The 22054-nt window shown below is 39.0% G+C and overlaps 1 protein-coding gene across 1 annotated transcript in view; it reads left to right on the top strand.

Moving 5' to 3' along the window:
- The window catches only part of NOTCH2 (notch receptor 2), a 165122-nt gene that overhangs the window by 105880 nt on the left and 37188 nt on the right, over positions 1-22054 (top strand). Inside the window, exons 6-15 of the mRNA XM_041754312.1 lie at positions 1540-1773; positions 3092-3247; positions 3822-4010; positions 4964-5077; positions 5923-6036; positions 7701-7934; positions 11896-12006; positions 18393-18585; positions 19937-20082; positions 21876-21989. Coding sequence (XP_041610246.1) covers positions 1540-1773; positions 3092-3247; positions 3822-4010; positions 4964-5077; positions 5923-6036; positions 7701-7934; positions 11896-12006; positions 18393-18585; positions 19937-20082; positions 21876-21989 — 1605 coding nt within the window. The remainder of the gene's footprint in view (positions 1-1539; positions 1774-3091; positions 3248-3821; positions 4011-4963; positions 5078-5922; positions 6037-7700; positions 7935-11895; positions 12007-18392; positions 18586-19936; positions 20083-21875; positions 21990-22054) is intronic.

Raw genomic sequence — 22054 nt, 5'->3', positions numbered from 1 at the left:
CGCAGCTGGGTACATTGAAGCCCTTCTGAAAATACTTGAGCCACTTGAATTATTATTTGGTATTCTGAGGACTAGGGATAGCCTTGGCATTTTCTGAGTATAAACATCATGTGCTTTTTCATTAAGAGGTCTCTTTACCAGAATGCCTTTTTGAATTATTCATTGAGTTCTTTTACAAAGAATTAAAGGACACCTTGAGATTTTTTAAAGTTTCAGTCACTTGTCCTGTTGTGTTTTAGAGAATTCAGATAATCTGAATATGAATTCCCTTTCGTAGCTCTTGAAACTGGTATCAATAAGGACGATTCATTAACTTGTTTTATAACTCAAGTGATCTGGCACTAAACTGCTTGTTAATCAAAGATGCCTTGATTATAAGTTGAAGACATACTTTTGTTCCTTTGTCCAAAGGCCTGAGAGTCTTTTCCATAGTCCTCCATTCTTTGCTCTTGTAGTGGCCTGCATTATATCCATAAGCAGTCTGGTATATCATCCTTCAGTTGGCTCTTTTTCGGGCTGATCAACTTGATCATTTTTCCATCTTCTATTACCCTGTGTCAACTTTCTGTGTTTTACTCCACAAATCCATGTTCTTGAAGGTTGGATGCCTTAGGCTATGCACAGTTTGCTCCAGTTTCATCATCTCAGTGTTGCCTTTCACCTCCACAGTTTACCAAGGCTTTTCATTGTCCTTCATCTCTTCTCTCTACCTGTGCTTGCCCTTACTTTTATTTTATTTTTTTTTTACTTTTATTTTTTTTTTTGTTGTTGTTTTTATTATTTATTTATGATAGTCATACAGAGAGAGAGAGGCAGAGACAAGGCAGAGATAAAGGCAGAGGGAGAAGCAGGCTCCATGCACCGGGAGCCCGACGTGGGATTCGATCCCGGGTCTCCAGGATCGCGCCCTGGGCCAAAGGCAGGCGCCAAACCACTGCGCCACCCAGGGATCCCTTACTTTTATTTTTTAATTAAACCTTTTATTTTGAGATAATTTTAGTCTCATATGCAGTTAAAAGAATTAATACAGAGAGATATCCTATACCAAGGCTCCTGCAATGGTAACATCATCTTGCAAAACTATCGTATAGTATCATAACCAGGATGTTAACATTGTACAGCTGGGACATAGAATAACTGCCCTGACATTTTGATGTGTAAGGTCCTTCTCATCAATCTTTCTTACTCATCTCATACGCTCTTCTTCCCTCACTCTTCTCACTTACATATTCATTGTCTCAGGGATTTAACTGAATCAAGGATGCTACAAGACTAATCTCCTTGATAGGTTGGCTCAATTCTCATGTCATAATTCTAGGGATAGCAATTTCCATTCTTCTTTAAGTTATTTGTCTGAAATAAATATCATTTGGATGAGCCATGGTAGCCTTAAAATTCATTTGAAGACCTAGTCTGCAGGGAGATCTGCTTGCCTTAATTTCAGGCAGGTCACATGAGGTCGAAGAATGTGTGGGAGCTAGTATTGTATTAATCCTTTGAGACTTGAGAGCCCTAATCAAAGACATTTTTCCCCCAAAGGACAGTTCTGCACAGAGGATGTGGATGAGTGTCTGCTACAACCTAATGCTTGTCAGAATGGAGGCACCTGTACCAACCGCAATGGGGGTTATGGCTGTGTATGTGTTAATGGCTGGAGTGGAGATGACTGCAGTGAGAACATTGATGACTGTGCCTTTGCCTCCTGCACCCCGGGCTCCACCTGCATTGACCGTGTGGCCTCCTTCTCTTGCATGTGCCCAGAAGGAAAGGCAGGTAAGGCCAGCAGCACAGAACTGGAGTTCAGGGAAGGGGCTAGGGAGCATTCAAGATCTCTTTGACTCCCCAAGTTGTGTCCTTTTAATTAACATCTGTAGGAACATATTACTCAAGAGTGTTCTGGAAATATAATTGCTAGCCGAAGTACTATGAAATTAGTCTTCTTCTTGAGGACTTTTGGCTCTCATCTCAAATCTGTATACCTCAGTTTTTCATACCCTAAAAATGGAAGTTAGTGGCTATTGCCTTAGGAGCATTTATTGACCACCTTAAGATCTGAGAGAGAAAAGCACCTCAGAAATTAAGATAAACTTCTCAGAAATTAAGATAAAATTACTAATAAATGGATTTAGGGACTTCATTTTGAGAAGGAACTTTTTACTTTGAAGAAGTTAGGAGGAGAGAAGCATTTGAATGCATTCCAGCTCTCAGTGTCTATGGAAATATTCCTGTCAGGGAGGAATTTTACTAACTGCAAAGTTAATATTGCTCTAGAGTCTCAAGTTAACAGCTCCCAGTCCAGTCCTAGGAGTAGAGAGCAGTGAAGGGGAGGACCATGGAGGAAGAAGTTAGCTTAACTGAGAGAACTTTGTGCCTAGGACTTTTCATATCGATGCCTTTCTGAAAGCCCCACCCCTAGCTTTGTAGAAGAAGCCTTGGTTACCTGTTCTTAAGCTAATTGCAGACTGGAAAATCCAGTTCCCATGTGAACTACACAGAACGTGGGGCCTAGTAATACCTTTGGAGTGCTGAGGGCGCTTGAGCCAGGAATGTTGACATGATTAAAAGGCTGCCCTAGTATAGGCTGATGATGTTCAGCTTTTTTTTTTCCTTCTGAGGCTAGCTAAATACTGGTGGCCCCTGATCATCAGGTAGCATAATTTGGGGGAAAGTAGATTGCTAAATAAAATATAAGGTGAGTGCAATATTTAGAATATATAGTAAAACATTGTTTATTTGATATTCAAATTGAACTGGGCATCCTCTCTTTTTATTTGCTAAATATAGTAGCACTGTCAAAAAGTTATCTTCATCGTCTAACCATCTCACTTTATGGCCTGTGGATGACTTGACCCTTGAGGAGAGGTCTAGCTGAGGGCTTAGGGTCAAAGCAGCAAGGTTGTCTGCAGAAACTACTTGCTTGCTGCTAGCTGTAGCATGTCCCTAAGGTAGGATTAGGTAAAGGGGAAGTTGCCTCGAAATCTCCATATTGGATTTTGGTGAGGTGACCATAAGGTTTTCCCTCCTCCATGAAAGAGAAAACTCTTCCTCAAGTAAGAGACATTTTTTCTTTGTTCTTTTTGCCCCATCCCAGGTCTTTTATGTCATCTGGATGATGCATGCATCAGCAATCCTTGCCACAAGGGGGCACTGTGTGATACCAACCCCCTGAACGGGCAGTATATTTGCACCTGCCCTCAAGGCTTCAAAGGGGCTGATTGTACAGAAGATGTGGATGAGTGTGCTATGGGTGAGTACGTGGAACTTTTCCTATTCCTCGTGGTATCTATAGAGCTCAGCAAGCATTCAGACAGAAGCAAAATCTCAGATCTCTCCTGTTACATGCCCACTGTTAAACAACCTTTCTGTGTGAACATATACTGTATTCTGAAAATTGAATATATGGAAGGTCTGTACCTGATTATTAATAGAAAGCCCCACCTTGACGACACTTTGGGCAGAAGAACAGCAGAGATGCACGAGAGTTGAGATTACCTTAGTCTGTCTTCCCCTCCCCTCCCCTCCCCTCCCCTCCCCTCCCCTCCCCTCCCCTCCCCTCCCTTCCCTTCCCTTCCCTTCCCTTCCCTTCCCTTCCCTTCCCTTCCCTTCCCTTTCCTTTCCTTTCCTTTCCTTTCCTTTCCTTTCCTTTCCTTTCCTTTCCTTTCCTTTCCTTTCATTTTAAAGAAGAAAATACGAAATTGAGAATCAGATTATTAAAGGCCTGGCCCTAATGCTGTAACAATCAGACCTACTTCTGTAATCCACATTTGTGGAAAGTCCATCAGGGTGCTTTGATCCCAATAATCGGTGCTTGTGTTTTCCAGCCAATAGCAATCCTTGTGAGCATGCAGGAAAGTGTGTGAACACAGATGGTGCCTTCCACTGTGAATGTCTGAAGGGCTATGCAGGGCCTCGTTGTGAGATGGACATCAATGAGTGTCATTCTGACCCCTGCCAGAATGATGCAACCTGTCTGGATAAGATTGGAGGCTTCACATGTTTGTGCATGCCAGGTACATGGGCCCATCAGTGAGTGGGGTCTAGACAAAGGGCACTGCCATGCACTTTTCAATTTAGGGTGGGCAATTCTATGAACTCTGTCAGCATTTAATTCCCAATAATGACGGCGTTCCCAGCCAAGGGGACCTCTAAGGAGTAGTGCTCCTTAGAGCACTACTACTTAGAGTACGCAGTGCTAGAATTCTTAGAGCTATGGAGACCAAATTAAATAAGTCCTTATATCAACATCAGTTTCATGTAAGAAAAATTTGGAAGTGAGTGTTTTTATGCAAGTACTCTTTGATTTAATAAAGGATTTACCATAAGAATCCTTTAAATAGCAAGCTTTTCTGATCTCTTGATATATTATAAATACTGTTCCATTTATATAAATTATTTTACCCGTGCTTCTGTAGGAACTTGCCATTTATCCGTAGTAATGTGCATACAGTTTTATATGTATGAAATAGTTTCTACAGAAACTATTTCTTGAATCCTTAGATAAAAGACATATGGCAGTGGCTGCTTTGCCAGATTAAGGCTGCTTAGCTCCTCTAGCATTGGGAGGCCCTCCTGATCTTGACTTGTACCCTGAGAGCAGTTGCATCTCCAGGTCAGCTGGTCTTTGAGAACATCAACTGGTGACCCTGTGGGCCTGGTACAGCTCTGAAAGTGAAACAGGGACAGGTCAGAGAATGTGGGACAATCTTTGGTGGCATGCTATGTTTTACCAGTCTTTGGAGGTAACCTCTTCTCCCTCTTCACAGTGACATGGGTATCTCGCAGTATTCTCCTATCTTGCTGATACTTGCAATGACTATTTCCCATCATGGCAGAGTCCCCTTTGACTTCTGCAGAAATGTTCATGCTCATAGAGGAAATAGTCCACTCTGCAAATTTGTGCTTTCTTGGCTAGAATATGCCTTTCTGTCTTTCTAAGCCACTTGTGTGGTCCAATTTGTTCAAGGTTTCAAAGGTGTACATTGTGAATTGGAGATAAACGAATGTCAGAGCAACCCTTGTGTGAACAATGGTCAGTGTGTGGATAAAGTCAATCGCTTCCAGTGTCTATGTCCACCTGGTAAGTGCCCACCACCTGCCCCAATTTTCTTTGAAAGCACAAAGCTGAGTTACCACAGGGAAGGGAGGAGGAGAGTGTGTGTGTGGGCTGTACATGAGGAAGTCATTAAAGTGAGCACTTCGGGATAGGAGTGTGTACAGAAATGAGTTTGTTTCAGCTAGTGTATCATCCAAATCCTTTGTGGCCAGAAGTCCAAGTCTATTCTGTTTGGCCCATGACCTCTCTGTCTGTGTATATATTTCAGAAAGTTCATACCTCACCGAAGCCTTGGTTGTAGGCTATTCAGGATTTTTTTTTCCTCCCTATGGGTCATATTCTTAAAGCCCCTCTGTGAGATTTTTATTTTTAGATATTTCACCCTGGGTCCAAAAACAGACTGCACAAGTCAATTTTTTTTTCCCAAAGAGTACTCTGTGTCTCCTTTTGCTATGCCAGTTTTTCTTTCAGAAATGATAGCCTCTCATGGTATTTCTTCAAAGAAGTTCCAGCTGCTCTGAAGCTGTACTCACTTGTTTGAGGGTTCCATGTATAACCATTTAGTCCCTACTTCAACTAGAAGTGAAATCTGTACTGGGAAAAAACAAATGGAGACACATGCATTTGCCCCTGATGCCCTGAGCTTTATTTAGTTATCTCAGTTACCTGTTTGGGAGAATAATTTTATGTTTGCTGAGCCACTGTTTTTTTTTTTTTTTTTTTTTTTTTTTTGAGCCACTGGTTTAAGCTCTACTGGTAGTGTAACCCAACCCTCTTGGGCATCCTTCTCATGGGACATCATAGGTAGACCTTAGATAGATAAACATAGGATAGTCCTTTGACTTATGTCATCACTCTGCCCTTTTAAGGTTTCACTGGGCCAGTTTGCCAGATTGATATTGATGACTGTTCCAGTACTCCATGTCTGAATGGGGCAAAGTGTATTGATCACCCGAATGGCTATGAATGCCAGTGTGCCACAGGTAAGATTGTCCTCACTTTTTATTCCCCTGGTAGGTCCATGTGAACAAAATAGGAGACTGTCTTCTAGCTGCCCTACCAAGCCAGTCCACTAATGGGCTGCCCTCTGTTAAGAGAGAGCTGCTTCTAGCATATTTTTTTTCGCTGCTCTCACTGTTTTCCTTCTACAACACCTGCCTCCTTCTCCACCACAGTAGTGGCCTGGCTTGGACATTTCCATTTGGTGTCCATGTCTTTCTGGGACAAATTTTGGCAGTGATGAGTTTCTGGCTGGCTTGACTTACTCCTTTGGGAAAAGGAAGAATTCCAGCTGAAAGCTATTTTTCCCTGGGGCTTCTCAGCAAGAGACCTGTTTCTGTGTTTCTTGAGGCAAGTGATTGAACAAAGGCCTAGAAATCTAAGGGCCATTGTGTGCAAGTGCAGAGGTTTTCTGCATTAAAGACTGCTCAGGCCTTGACAGTCAGGTGTGTATCTGAACAGGAGAGAGAGCTATGTCTGGGAAAGTTTAGGTCCTCTTTCCTGATTTCCGCTACTACAGTGACAAAGAATCTGCTTACAGATATTCTACATTTCTGATCTGTGGCTGTGTTTCTCACTTGGAAGTGGATTTGAATAAACGAAATGTCCCTTGTTATACATTTGCTCCTACACAGACCAGTATTATAGAGAAAGACTAGAGATTATTAGAAAAGATGATTTCCCAATTTATTTTTTATATGACCGCTTGAGAGAAAAAGAAGTTATGGGTATAATGCAAGACCTTTTTAGAAGATGGGTTCTTAAAGGATTTTAAACATCATGTGTATGATTCCTTTCTGATGACAGAAAAGCAAACTAAATGACAAAAATAAACAGAGAATTAATATTTTGGTAGTTCTGGGACATTACCATTTACTAGGCCTCCTTAGATTAGGTCCTGTCAGATGAACCACTTAACTTCTTTCTCTTTTCATGAAATGTTGTCCTTGGTTGGAGAAGTTCCAGATTTTGTCCTCCTCTGGCTAGATTATTCTCAGAGATAATCTTCACTGGAGAGAGTTTAAAAACCTTGAATTCATGTTTAAAAGGAAAGAGAGCCCCTCTTCCTTTAAAATTCTTTAAAAGAATGAATTGAATGAAGGAAGCTTTATTTGCCCCTTTTTTCTTTTAAATAATAAGTTTTCATTCATTTTATTTAACAGGTATTTATTAAAAACCTTAGTATATAAGCATAGTACTCTGGGAGAGTCTGAAAGGAATAAAGAAAAGTTCTCTGTCCTCTGAGGTCAGAATTGGGAAGATAAGGTACATGTTAGCATTAATATAATATCTGTATGTTGGTTTTGGGAAGAAAGGAATATAGAAATAAATGTATAATGGAAAAATATTAAGAGCTATTCCTCATTGAAGCCCAGTATGAAATGAAGCTGCAGTTAAAGTATCTCTGCAATGAAACCATTGATCATTTAGAAAAAGGGATTTAAATTCTATAAATTTTATTTGAAAAACTTTATTTTAAGCACAACTTTCTAGGCTTGCCTTGTAAATCAAATAGTTGACTTCTCATTGCTATAGTATAAACTGTTTAAGACATGAGGTCTGTAGGATAAGTGGATGCAGCCACATTTATGTTCAGGTGTGGATGTCTAACTTGATTTTAAGCCTTCTTGATAAAATTCCTTCCCAGGATTCACTGGTGTGTTGTGTGAGGAGAACATTGACAACTGTGACCCTGATCCTTGCCACCATGGCCAGTGTCAGGATGGGATTGATTCCTACACCTGCATCTGCAACCCGGGGTACATGGGTGCCATCTGCAGTGACCAGATAGATGAGTGTTACAGCAGCCCCTGCCTGAATGATGGTCGCTGCATTGACCTGGTGAATGGCTACCAGTGCAACTGCCAGCCTGGCACATCAGGTAAGCTGCTCTGTGTCTCCTCTGGGGTTTCACTGTTCCCCCAAAATAGTTTACACAGATATCTCATACTGTCATGGCATATGCTCAGATACCTGAAAAATAATCCTGATTCTGAGATGCACAGTCAAAGCTACAGCCAGAAACATCTCAGAGGCAGATGTCTCTAGCCACTGGAGAAATTAGAGACAATAGCTTTGCAAAACTGATGATTTTGGGTGTGTGTTTTTCATTAGAAGGAGACATACCACTTCAAAACATTGAAATTATTATTTAAAATTGGAAACCCTCTTGGCTTTGTGGCTTGATTTGGTTATCCTTTTTTCTTTAGCCTCCACCAGACTCAGATTTAATGAAGCTGGCCCTTTCCCCTCTCCCTCCCTCCTGTCCTTCTATTCCTTTCATGATGAATCAGCATTGCTGTGTCTAAAGAGTTCAAAGTAAAACAGAAACTTGACAGATATCTGGCTAATATGATCATAGAGAAAATGAGTTATTTAGTGCATGAATTTCTCCATTGCCAGTCCAGTTTTCAAGATACATTCATAGATAATTTATATAAGCTTTCAGTTTTTTCTCTATTTAAGAATCCAGTATCTTTAATGTGACACTTTTCTTCCACTCTGTGTCTCTGGTGGGCTTTGGGCATTTAGGGGGATTCACAGGGAGAGGAGAGACTTTTTAACATGTCCCAGTCATTGTAAATTAGAATGCAGATCCGCTATTTCCCACTCCACATTCATTGCTGTTTCTCAACTCTGGTTGAGTGACTGCTTGTTAGTTGGGAAGGCATGCTGCTCCTTACTGGGGGAATGTTGAATTATTTTCTCAGGCAACGCATTTCACAGGTTTCACTGGAGTCTGTTTTACTTATTCGAGGAATAATTATGGTCACAACTCTGGTTAATGGACAGAGAAGTACTATGTCTCAGATCAAAGAAAATGTATTAGTGGAAGATTAACTAGAGTGCACCTTTGTTAGAAGGAAACCTACCAATACATGGGAGTGATTTTATTGAGAACTCATTCTAGATTTAAAGAAAATGGCCTGTGTTGGGGGCAGAGGTGGGGGAGGTGGTTAACTACCCTCGTTTTATTTTGTTATTTCCAAATCCATTTCTTCAAACTTGTCAAAGGCCCTGGTCTTCATCCAGGACCTCGTACATGCCAAGTTTGAAAACAAAGTCCTTTTTGAGTTGCTCAGGCATACGAAAAACATCCCATGCCTTCACAGTTGAAAATGCCTTTCCCCTCCCCACATTTAGATAACTTACTAAAAGGGCTGAATAGATCTTTGTGAAACCTTCCAAAAGCAATTTGCTTCCGGGCTGGTCCCCAAGACATGAGAAATTGCAGTACGAAAAGAAATTTGAGAGATTTACAAGCAATTGAAAGGGTGCCTTTAGAATGGTGGGGCTGTTTTAGGCTTTGCTATCATCCCCATTATAACAAATGTACTGGAAACCTGGGTGAGTGGTGGGTTGGCAAGCACTTTGTTTTCTCTGGAATTCTATCATTATGCCAGGATGTATCAGGTGTATTCCCTGGGGAGGACAGAGAAGACAAGGTGTAGAGAAGACTCAGCTGTCGCTGAGAAATGCGAGAAATAAATATGAGCAGTTTGCAGGAAGCATAGAATGAAGATCCAGAATTTTTCAGAAAACTATCAAATCCTTTCCTGTGGCTCTTGGGAGAGTTAAAGCAAAGAGATGTAGACATGATGAAAAAATCTTGGTCTGTAATAGGTGGAGAAAGACCTGACATGTACTTAGGGGCCTGGATGAATGGGTCTATTTAATTAGTCATTATGAATAGACTCTTGAGTTCTAGAGGAGGAATCCATGACCCATTCATAACATGGTCCTGAGTTGGTAGGTTGGGGTTTGGATGAGTATAAACAGAAGGGATACTTTACAATGTGCTGGTTATAATTGTGGTTCTCATTTACTGGGTACTTAAAATGAGATATACCGCCCAGAGTCACTTCTGAAGCTTCTTTTACCCGTGGTCTTATGATGGGTAGCTGTTGTCACAGAAACCAATTTGACTAGTTTAAAGAATCTTTAGCAAACAAACAAACAATAACTACAAAATAGACAAAGAGTTTACTGAAAGCACACAGAAGTATCTTACAGATTCCAAGTGAGAATTGTCGATAAGGCTTTGCAGAGATTAGCAGGAAGCAGAGCAATTTGTAGACCATGGGTCCCACAGTTCATATTCCAATGTTGCAATGAGTAAATCTCATTGGCCCATCTTGGGCAGGGTGTCTGTTCCTGCTTGAATGAAATATAGCCTCCTATGACCTGCTGTGGTCAGTTTTGGGTAATTGGGGGGTTATCAGCCAATGGCTAGACACATGTAAAAGTGTCCACTTGTATACAAGGAATAGGGAAACTCTTGCCTCATTTGTGGCTTAGTGAGGCAACATGGCCTCATTCATCACAGAGTGACCAGTATGGTGTGGCAGAGTGTAGAATCCAAAATGCCTGGCTCACATCCTGGTGGTGCAAGTCCATGATAAAATGGGTGTAATGCAACTTGATGTGCCATTTGAGTGAGAGGACTCAAGAAAAGTTATGTAAGGTAGAAGGCAAAGTACTTGCACATAATAATGGCTGCGTAAATTCTTAATTATTAATAAATATTAATACAAAGTGTGAGTGAACCAAAATTTCCACATTTTTTCATGGAAATTTTGTTAGTTTATGTCCTTTTTACCAGGCTTTATTTTTAGATTTTTTTTTTAAACTACCAAGGCATTTTTCTATGAATGGGAAATAAAACATCACTAAATTCATGTTAAGTAAATGACAGGATATCTTGAATATTTTTATAAAATGATGGTAAAAATTATGATTGGTATATCCCTACTGTTTAGTTACTTATTATTGTCAATTAAGCCTTTCTTAATATAGCCAAACTCTACCATTCATCTGGGGAATGGGCCAGAAGGAAGGCAGCACTGAAGAATCCCGACCCTTTAACATTTATCCTGAAAACTTATGTCCATAATAATGAGAGTTTCAAGCTTCTGGCAGTGGATATAAGTTCAAAACTTCTAGTTTTCATGCAAAAGCTTACATTTTATTTTTGGAACACAGTACTGTCAGTTGTTTTCCTTGAAAGGACAGATTTACTTCTTTCATTTAATGTTTGCTAAGATATTTAGATCTGAATAGCCCTGGCTCCTCTGTGAGTTGTTCTCTCAACTAAAATGGGAGTCCATGAAAAAAAGTATGTTCAGTTCAGAACTCACACAAACAACTGCTTTTCCTGGAAGTAACTGTGTATTTTGGCATGCCACAAAACTGCTTTATTTCCCATTTCAGAACACAGAGCAGTAGATGTATATTCAAGGGTCAAGATACAATAAAAATACAAAAATTAATAATTTTGACTTCTTCACCAAAGTCATTCTTAAGTAAGATGTTTTGTCTGGTTTAAATTGTGAGTGCATGAATAAATTTAAAAAAAAAGGTTGGGGGGGTGCAGCCCCGGTGGCGCAGCGGTTTAGCGCCACCTGCAGCCCAGGGCGTGATCCTGGAGACCCTGGATTGTGTCCCACTTCGGGCTCTCTGCATGGAGCCTGCTTCTACCTCTGCCTGTGTCTCTGCTTCTCTCTCTCTCTCTCTCTCTGCATCTCTATGAAAAAAAAAATTGTGAGCGCATGGAAGTTAATTACTATCTCGATCCTGGATTCCTGCTAACATGCCAGCAATCCTACCCCTGTTGGCTTTTGCACCATGAGTGCAGATGCCAACACTGAAACAGGCAGATAGTGGTTTAGTATGATTAATAAAATATTTTTGTTCTGATAATCACCCTGATAAGGTCCAGAAGACTACACTTTGGAGAACTGATGCTTTACTCTATCCAGAGTTGGCCAGATACTCCTTAGATTTCTCAATATACTATTTTTGTGGTAATACTGCATGGTTTCTTTTTGCTCTTATTTTTGCAGGTGTTAATTGTGAAATCAATTTTGATGACTGTGCAAGTAACCCTTGTGTCCATGGGGTCTGTATGGATGGCATTAATCGTTACAGTTGTGTCTGCTCACCAGGATTCACAGGTAACAAATGCCCTTTTTGTCAGGAGGTCCCTCCTTCAGTCCCATCACTTTGGGAAAAGAGTATCTAAACGAAAATCATGTTTCAGATGTTTCATATTTCTCTATCTCTTCGAAGGTTAGACGTTTGTTTCTTTACTTCTCTGGCCCAATTTTCTACTTATAGGCCTTCCCAAAATTGTAAGCATGAAGCTTTTCATTAGGTAGGGTTTTTAGACCATGTGTTGTGTCTACCTGAAAAGCATTTCTTGTCAGACCATGTGTTTTTGTCACTGTACTTGAGTTACATAGCATCTCTGTCACCTTTAATTTGCTACACTTACTAGTGAATGCCTTCCATAAGAATATAGCCAAGATAAATACTATGAAAACACTAAATGCTTTTTTCTGAGTACTTCCTCTTGCGGGAGATTGTTGGATGAGGCCAGAATTTGGGAGGACCAAACTAATTTGGCTAGTGCAGGGAGATCTTTTCTCACTAGGAGGCAGAAAGTAAATGGCTAGAAAAAAAATTGGCTCTAATTACTATAAGTAGCTAGAACATTTATACACGCATGCTTGTGTGCACACACACAAACACAAATCTCTCTCTTTTGTTGCTTATAAGATTGCCTTTATCTTTTACGCTCCTGATCAAAACATGCTAAGGGCTCCTGAGAAATCTGAGGTACCTTATTGACACATCTCTTTGTTATGGCACCATCAGAGGTCATATATGGTGTCTATCTTTTTCTTCTAGACAATGCCACATGCAAGCAGGCACTTATGTAATAATGTTACCATTTAATAAATACCATGTGGTCATTTGCGACCAATGTGAGAAATTTCCCTCAGAACTTTTTAAACCATGATGTCAAAAGGCATTCAGTACCAAGTGAAGTGAATGTCTGTCTCTCACTTGCCAGCAACTTACTTTCCTTTGTATTTCACAATCCCTTTTCCTGCTTGGTATGATTGTGGATGCTAGGGAGTAATGTTTGTGGCTTACATGGGTCACTGTAATCTCTGCTCAGTGGAAGATTGCTCAGAAGACAGGTATCATGAAAGCTGTCATATCTAGTGGCCAGCTATACTTCTGGGTCCTGGAACTTTTGCTAGTCCAAGATTAAGTGACAGCCAACTGAATACACAAAAAATATCCTGCTAGCTAGGATAATAGGTGCATTTTCGTTAAATAGGTAATAAGAGAATAGCGATCATTTATTAAGAGCTTATTTTGAACTAGGTGGTAGGCACCTAATCTCATTTAATTATCACAGCCATTATCATTCCTATGGTATTGATGAGAAACCCAGAGCTTAGAGAGGTTAACTAACATTACCAATGCACTATGGCCAGGGTTCCAGCCCAGGTGGTCCTGCTCGAGAGTCCATGCCCATTCTCACCTCACCAGACAGCCTAAGTGGGTGCCTATTGTGGTTTCTTTTTAGATATGTAAGCCTTTCACTAGACTTTTTTTTTAAATGCCAGTAAATCATATTCTCTCTCTTTTTGACATTCAGCAAACCAAGGAGGTCAAGGAAGGAGGACATAGGCTAAAAATATTCTAAAATAAACCTAAGGTGTAGCATGAAATTACAGAACCAAGAACTGGAATATTTGGGTTACTGGATGGTATTCTGTTTTTGGAATGATTTTGTCTACTTTTTTTTTCTTTTTTTTTTTTTTTTTTAATCTGCTGCTGAAAATATCACAGACAACTGTGGTATTATATATACATGAGCTGTAAATGTGAGGTGTTTTATCCTTTTCTTTGTTTTATTTTAACACTTCTAGTTTTTTTTCAACGCTCATAACAGCTTTGACAGACTTAAATGAGTTTTTCTTTTTCAGACTAAATTCTGTATTCTCCTCAGACTTCTTTGCATTTACTGATTGGGAAATGAAAGAACTCAAAGGATACCTCTATCAGCTACTTTTCAGTTTTACAAACTACTTTTTCAGTTTCACCTTCATATCCATTATTTTGCTGACTTCTTATAAGTCCATAAAGGCGGATAGGTTGAATAAGAAACCAAAGCATAGGCAACAAAAACTAAAATAAACAAGTGGGACTTCTTAAACTAAAGTGCTTCTGCACAGCAAGGAACAATAAGTTGAAAAGGCTACCTGTGGGACAGGAGAAAATATTTGCAAACAAAATATCTGGAAAGGGATTAATAATATCCAAAATGTATAAAGCGCTCATACAAGTCAATAGCAAGGAAGCACATAATCCAACTTAAAAATAGGCAAAGAGCAAGAAAAAAAATTTTTTGGAATTATGTATGGTGATGGATGTTAACTAGACTTATTATGGTGATCATTTTACAGAATATATAAATACCAAATTATTCTGTTGCATACTGTAACTAATGTATTATATGTCAATTATAGCTCAATTAAAAAAAACACATTAGGCTAAACAATTTTAGAAACTAATATTGGAAAATTCCCAGCAATTTCCAGATAGAGGGTACTAGAAGTATTAACTGTAATTAGAGCTACGTGATTTAACCACAGACGATTGTATTTTTAAGCTGTAAATCATTATTTGTACCTAGAAACCCAATATTATCTGAAACAGGTAAATTTTCAAAGCTTTACCATCTACCAAACCCTAGTGGTTTTCAAAAAGCATTTGAAAGGCTAATCATGAGTAACAGATCTACCAAGATAGCTAATCCTCATTTTATTTATTTATTAAAAAAAAAATCCATGAGCAGATAGATCAGTTATTTATTTTTTAACCTTTTTTTTTTTTTTTTAATTTATTCAGAGGTGCAGAGAGAAAGAGAGGCAGGCAGAGAGGCAGAGACACAGGCAGAGGGAGAAGCAGGTTCCATGCAGGGAGCCCAATGTGGGACTCGATCCTGGGTCTCCAGGATCACACCCCAGGCTTGGGCAGTGCTAAACTGCTGCGCCACCGGGGCTGCCCTAATCCTCATTTTAATGTCATTATAAAACTATATAAAATCACAAGTCACAAATTTATAAACATTGAGTATGGAATTGCTTTTGTTTCTTTGGCCCTTAGTTAACCTAATAATGGCATATCCTAAATAGGCACACTGCTAAGAACAAGGAATCTTGCAATAATAATAAAATCAGTTCATATTACTTCGCCATAAAAAAGAATGAAATCTTGTCATTTGAGACAACATGGATGAACTTTTAGGGCTTTATGCTAAGTGAGATGAGTCAGAGAAAGAAATATACTGTATGATATCACTTGCATATTTTGTGTATATCGAGTCCTATAGTGAGTCAAACAGCTAAGACTGTGAGTTCCCAGAAGACAGAAACCTCCCTAATCATCTTTTTAGCCAGTGTCTAAAAGAGTATATAGCGTGGAGGAAGCATTCAATAATATTGTTGAGTGAATGACTAGAACTCAGATCTGGGACTTATGTCATTCAATTCCAGAATCTTTAAGTCTGGACTATACCAGGAACACTTGGGTGGCTCAGAGGTTGAGCATCTGCGTTTGGCTCAGGTCGTGATCCCAGGGTTGAGGATCGAGTCTCACATCAGAGCCCACTTCTCCCTCTACCTATGTCCCTGCCTCTCTCTCTGTCTCTCATGAATAAAAAAAAAAAAAAAGTCTGGACTATACCATGCTTTTTTCATTAAACACTAATTTATTGAGTACTTACAGGGTAAAAAACTTTGGTTAACTTCTCATTTAATAGTTCCTAAGCCCAATAAGATCAATAGCCTTGTGCTGGGCCTTTCTCATACTGGGTGGAAACTCCATAAGGGTGAGACCTTGATAGTGAAGCAGCAGTCACTCCACATTGTAGGCTGCACAAGGGGGTGCTTAACCCTCTTGGTTAAAGATGGCTTGAAAATTGATTCTGGGAAGAGTTTTTTTTTTTTTTTTAATTAATTTTTATTGGTGTTCAATTTACCAACATACAGAAAAACACCCAGTGCTCATCCCATCAAGTGTCTACCTCAGTGCCCGTCACCCATTCCCCTCCAACACCCGCCCTCCTCCCCTTCCACCACCCCTAGTTCGTTTCCCCGAGTTAGGAGTCTTTATGTTCTGTCTCCCTTCCTGATATTTCCCAACATTTCTTTTCCCTTCCTTTATATTCCCTTTCACTATTATTCATATTCCCCAAATGAATGAGAACATACACTGTTTGTCCTTCTCCGATTGACTTATTTCACTCAGCATAATACCCTCCAGTTCCATCCACGTTGAAGCAAATGGTGGGTATTTGTCGTTTCTAATTGCTGAGTAATATTCCATTGTATACATAAACCACGAAGAGTTTTTAAAGCAAATGAGGGTTGGGGTGGATGGGGTAACTTGGTGACAGGCATGGGGGCACATGATGAGATGAGCACTGGGTGTTACATTTTATGTTGGCAGATTGAATTTAAATAAAAATCTTAAAAACCACAGTAATGAATATATAAAAGAAATGGAAACTAAAAACAAAACCCCAAAAAACAAATGAGGGAAACCTGAGAGGAGTGACTTCTGAGAAAATGCTTCCTAAAAAGGACAGAAAAAGAAGGCGTTTTTCTCTCATTCTCCACTGGATAGGAAGCTAAGGATAGCTGTGCAGTTGAAGAGTTCTGGCTCCTATCTTGGTGCCAGTGGCAAACATTTTAAAAAAATCTGAGGTTGAGGCTAAGAAAACTTTTTTTTAAATAAGTTATTAATAAAACACTTAAGAGGAAAACAGCAACCACTACCAGATTGTGGGTCTTTGCCACAAGAACCACCAATATTGGTTTAGAGAGCAACGGAGAGTGAAAAAATGTTAATACCCATACTTTAAAGGGGTGTGGATCTATTTCATTTGGAATTTCCTGTTCTAAATGCAGGGTTTCTCTTTCTTTTCTCTTTCTTTTTGCATATTTTTATCTGAATCAGAAAATTGTATTCTTTAAACTTATAAATTCCTTTGCAGCAGTTGCTTGTTGCCACTTATTTACAAAATTGTGGGTTGTTTTAAAATTTTATATCATTTTGCAATATATAGTTAAATCTCAATTGTTCAAAATTTAACAAAGCAAAACTCTTATGTAAGTGGAACACTTTATTTAGCTTAAAGCAACAAATGTCAAGGTTAGAGCTGACATCTTTTCAAAGTGCAGCCTTGTATAGGTTTCAGGGGAAGAATATATTCATTTAATTTGATATAATTTAATTTGATATATTTTGAGCATTTACATTATTGCATGATGATAGACTAATAATTGTCTACAGCAGAGTTTTTCAAAATGTAGTATTTGAACCATCTGCATTATTTAAAATATGGCTTGCTGGACTCTACCTATCACAAATTATGGTGCCAGGGCCTAAGAATTTAAAACAAGTATTTAAAACAAGTATTTTAAGTGACTCTTTGCACATTAAAGTCTGAGTAGGTTAAGAAACCTTGGATTATTTTCTCAATTATCAGAAGACATTAAAATTATGCTTAGAATACCTTCTTTCTGAGGCAAAAAGTGGATTAATGCAACTCTAAGAATGAAAGCAAAATGGCTTTCTTTTTAACCAATATTAATATTAAATTAATAGTTTATTCACTAAAGTATTCCAGGTAATTGAGATATACCATATGTAGGAATGTAGGAGATTGACTAACTGAAAAAATTAGTTTGTGGTGAATCAGCTAAAAGCAGTGATAAAAGCTTCTTTTTTAAAATATTTTTTATTTTTTTATTGATGAGAGAGAGAATGAGAGAGAGAGAGAGAGGCAGAGACACAGGCAGAGGGAGAAGCAGGCTCCATGCAGGGAGCCTGACATGGGACTGGATCCTGGGTCTCCAGGTTCAGGCCCCGGGCTGAAGGTGGTGCTAAACTGCTGGGCCACCGGGGCTGCCCCAATAAAAGCTTCTTTAACAGTACTAGAACATCAGCCAGAGGAACAGCCAACTTTGGTAACATTTGATGTTTTCTTTTAAAGTTTCCCTGTTTTTAAGATGGAATAAAGAAGAAATATACATCAAAACACTACAGTGCTGTTCCAGCATTTTGTTAACTCGGCTGTGTTATCAAAATCTATGCTGTTTGCTACTTCCTCACATCGCGCTAAGTGCTCTTGGGTGTCTTATTATTTATATCTTGATATTTAGGGATGCCTGGGTGGCTCAGTGGTTTAGTGTCTGCCTTCTACCCAGGCCATGATCCCGGAGTCCCAGGATCAAGTCCCACATTGGGCTCCCTGTATGGAGCCTGCTGCTCTCTCTCTCTGCCTGTGTGTCTGCCTCTCTCTCTTTTTCTGTTTCTCATGAATAAATAAATAAAATCTTAAAAAAAAAATCTTGACATTTAGTGCCCAAGACAACCTGTGCAGATGCAAGGTGTCAACACAGTATCTCTCATAGTTCTGTGTCTATTCCCTAAGCATTTTGAATATGACAAAAACTGTTCTCCTTCTTTACAGGACAGAGATGTAACATTGACATTGATGAGTGTGCTTCCAATCCCTGTCGCAAGGGTGCAACATGCATCAATGATGTGAATGGTTTCCGCTGTCTATGCCCTGAGGGTCCTCATCGCCCCAGCTGCTACTCACAGGTGAACGAGTGCCTGAGCAGTCCCTGCATCCATGGAAACTGTACCGGGGGCCCTAGTGGGTGAGTTGCTGCCATGTATGAATAGTTTCTTACGGACTTGTATCAAGCCAATTGGGTTTCAGTATAGACTGTGCCCTGTGGAAAGTCATTTATGGGCTTGAGCTGAAAGTGGGTTGCAGATTTTGGTAGTCTCCTTCAGTCTTCCAAACTGCCACTTCTGTTCTACCTTCCATGACTGAATAGGTAGAAAATAGAAGGGTAATCAGCTCATGGGAGAAATCCAGCATTATTTTATGAGTCTTTGGCAATTGTGCTTTTAGTAATTATTGCAGAATTGAGTTCTGAGGGAGGTTCTATTTTATCTTTCCCCCTGCTTAAAAACTCAATTCTTATCTGTCACGGTGCCTCGGTGTGCCACTGTAGTGGAGTTGGTCTCTGCTAACTTTATACACATGGCCCTGATAAAATATTCATGGTTTGTAAGCCCCTGAGAGTTGTGTGATGTGTTGCTAGTTACTTTTGTAGAAACTCAGAGTGTGAAGTTAGGTCACATAAGATAGTCCTATACGCTTGCTATGCCTGCCAGAAGATAAGGCTCTGGGGATTGCCATTTGCCATACTTAAAACATGTGAAAGAATAAAGAATGTATTTAGAGGTGAAGGAAAATCAAGTAATTTCCAAATGAATTGCCTCAATATTCTTGTGTCAGAGTATGACAGCCTGCAAAGCATTCCAACCCATCTACCTTTTTCCTAAATCTCCAGACAAGAGAGCTTTTATTTCCTAATATCATAATCTAAGTGTTTATGATGTTCAAATTGTGGAGAATGTACATATATTTCAGATACCTTCATTTTTGTTCCCTTTCTTGCTCAGTTTACCCAACATACTTTCTGAGGCAGGGTTCGGGAGAGACAAAGTATGTCTCAAAAGTCATACATCCCAGGAGCTCCTCAGAGTAGCTTAGAGTCTCTGATATGAACCTACTTCTTGAATGTCTGTCTTGCATCAGAAACAAATCATCCTAACGTTTGCTTTACTTTAATTTCCTGTATAATAAAAGTGCAGATTTATCCAGGTTAATGTGCCTTTCAGATTGGCCGAATGTGTTGTACCAACCACTGTTTACATATGAAAGCTCACTATAATTTAATTAATTTCTCTAGTATCTTTGTGAGCTAGGAAGCACCAGAAAAAAATCTTTTTACTGAGTACTCCAGATGGGACCACGGACCACACAATTCACACTGTATCTGCAGTGATCCAAGTATAGGTTCCCAGAAGAGTAGAAATGAGATTAGCTTTCCCATGAGCTCCTCTGTTCCACATTTCTTCACTAAGTCCTATATTTTACCTAAGACTCAATTGTACATTCATCCCCCCATACTAAAGAATGCTATCTCTTTTCAGATACAAGTGCCTTTGTGATGCAGGCTGGATTGGTATCAACTGCGAAGTGGACAAAAATGAATGTCTTTCTAACCCATGCCAGAATGGAGGAACTTGTGACAATCTGGTGAATGGATATAGGTGTACTTGCAAGAAGGGCTTTAAAGGTGAAAACAAAAATGTCTATTTCTATCTCCCTTCATGCCTTTTTCTTATTGCATATTCTTTGACTTCTTTCCCTTTCTTTGTTCCTATGCACTCTTATGGCAAACATAATTTGTAAACTTAGTATTTATAAGAACTTAATATTTTACACTTTGGGAATAAAAACATAAATAAATATAGATTCTACTAGCAAAGAGGTGAGGTGCAGAACTATTTAAGGTGGGCAGCTAGGACTTCACTTAACACAACTTTGGACAGGTATTGTAATTATAAGCTCCCTGGTGCTGGTTTGATTCTATGGTAATTCAAAAGAGATTTGGGGAGTAAAATGAGAACTTAGTTACTAGAGAATTTTGTTTTACTGTAATTATGATAGCAATCATGCCATGGAAGAATCCATGTGTTCCAAACCCTTCTAACAAATTATCTTACACATTGAGATAAATGTATAGTGTACCTATGGCTTTCTAGAAAAATGTATTTCTAGAAAAATGTATTATAGTGAGGATTGTGTAAAAATCATTTTTTGAGTTGTCATTGTATTTGTACCATCAGTTTTCTCTTAGAAACTCATGAAAGTGAAATTTGTGGGGAAATCATTTATTTTGCACTCCTCTATCTACTTAGTCATTGATTTCCCTACTCAAAAATTGTGCCAGACTACCACGATACATCAAGATGTTCCAGAGTCAATTTATTGATTATTTGAAAATTTTGAGACTATATTTTAGTCATTAATTTTCTGATATATTACATTTGCATCGAAATTTAAAAGTGCTTTTATGTGTTTTGTCTCATTGAGACTTGCTGATCAGCGAACAAAATAAAATCAAAATGTAAAATACAAAGCTGTATGGCTGGTGAGTAACAGTATACAGTTTGAACCCAGACCTCTGTACTCCCAGACAATTTTTTTTATTTACAGTGCTTGTAGTTCCTCTATCTTGAGGCTCTGTGTCAGGTACTGTTGAAGATGCAAAGGTGTATAATATTTAGGTACTATCCTATCCCATTAATACTTCCTTACTTTTCTATTTTTCATAGTGAAAATAGATTCCATGTCTTGAATCAGGGGAAAACAATTTTATGGCTTCAGGAAGTATTACTACATTATTAGTAGAGACTGTGCATATGAAGAGTAGGCATAAACCAGAGGCTTTAACTAATGTATTAAAAAACTATTATCCCTTGGGGCACCTGGGTGGCTAAGTCGGTTGAATTGGCTGACTCTTGATTTCAGCTCAAGTCATGATCTCAGGGTCCTGGGATTGAGCCTCAAGTTGGCTCCAAGCTCATCAGGAAGTCTGCTTGAGATTCTCTCCTTCTCCTGCTGCCCCTCTCCTCTGCCCATACTCACAACTCACTCTTTTCTCTCTCTCTAAAATGAATAAATCTTTTTTAAAAAACTATCCCTTGATAAATTATACCCCTTTTTAGGTTCTGACCAGCTAGCTACTTTGTATAGAAAGAGCTGATATTTAGATTACAGTGGCAAAATTTTAACCTTAATGAGCTTCTTGGTCCATTCTTGAGGAATCACTTGTATTTGGAGATGCATTCAACCTTTAGGCCATTAGAATATACTTCTTTCATTCATCTTTTTGACTGTCTTTTATTGACTGTATGTCAGGGACTTGCCACTGAAATGAATGAACAGGTGTTCCAATGGCCTAAAGAAATTCAATTTCTAAAGCAGTTACTATTTACCATGAAAAGAATTGCTTATTCATTTAGGTAATAAAGAGGCTAACAGGAAGTTTCACTGTTTTGGGGTTTTCCCCTTTTCTGTCTATAGGCTATAACTGTCAGGTGAATATTGATGAATGTGCTTCAAATCCGTGTCTGAACCAAGGAACCTGCTTTGATGACATAAGTGGCTACACTTGCCACTGTGTGCTGCCATACACAGGTGAGTTCTGCAGGTCAAGGGACCAGAGAAGATGTGTGTTCTTGCCTTGTCATTCTAAACCTCTG

This window comes from Vulpes lagopus, chromosome 5 (genome assembly GCF_018345385.1).
Source record: "Vulpes lagopus strain Blue_001 chromosome 5, ASM1834538v1, whole genome shotgun sequence".
Lineage (NCBI taxonomy): Eukaryota > Metazoa > Chordata > Mammalia > Carnivora > Canidae > Vulpes > Vulpes lagopus.
This window is presented reverse-complemented; position numbering and strand designations above follow the sequence as displayed.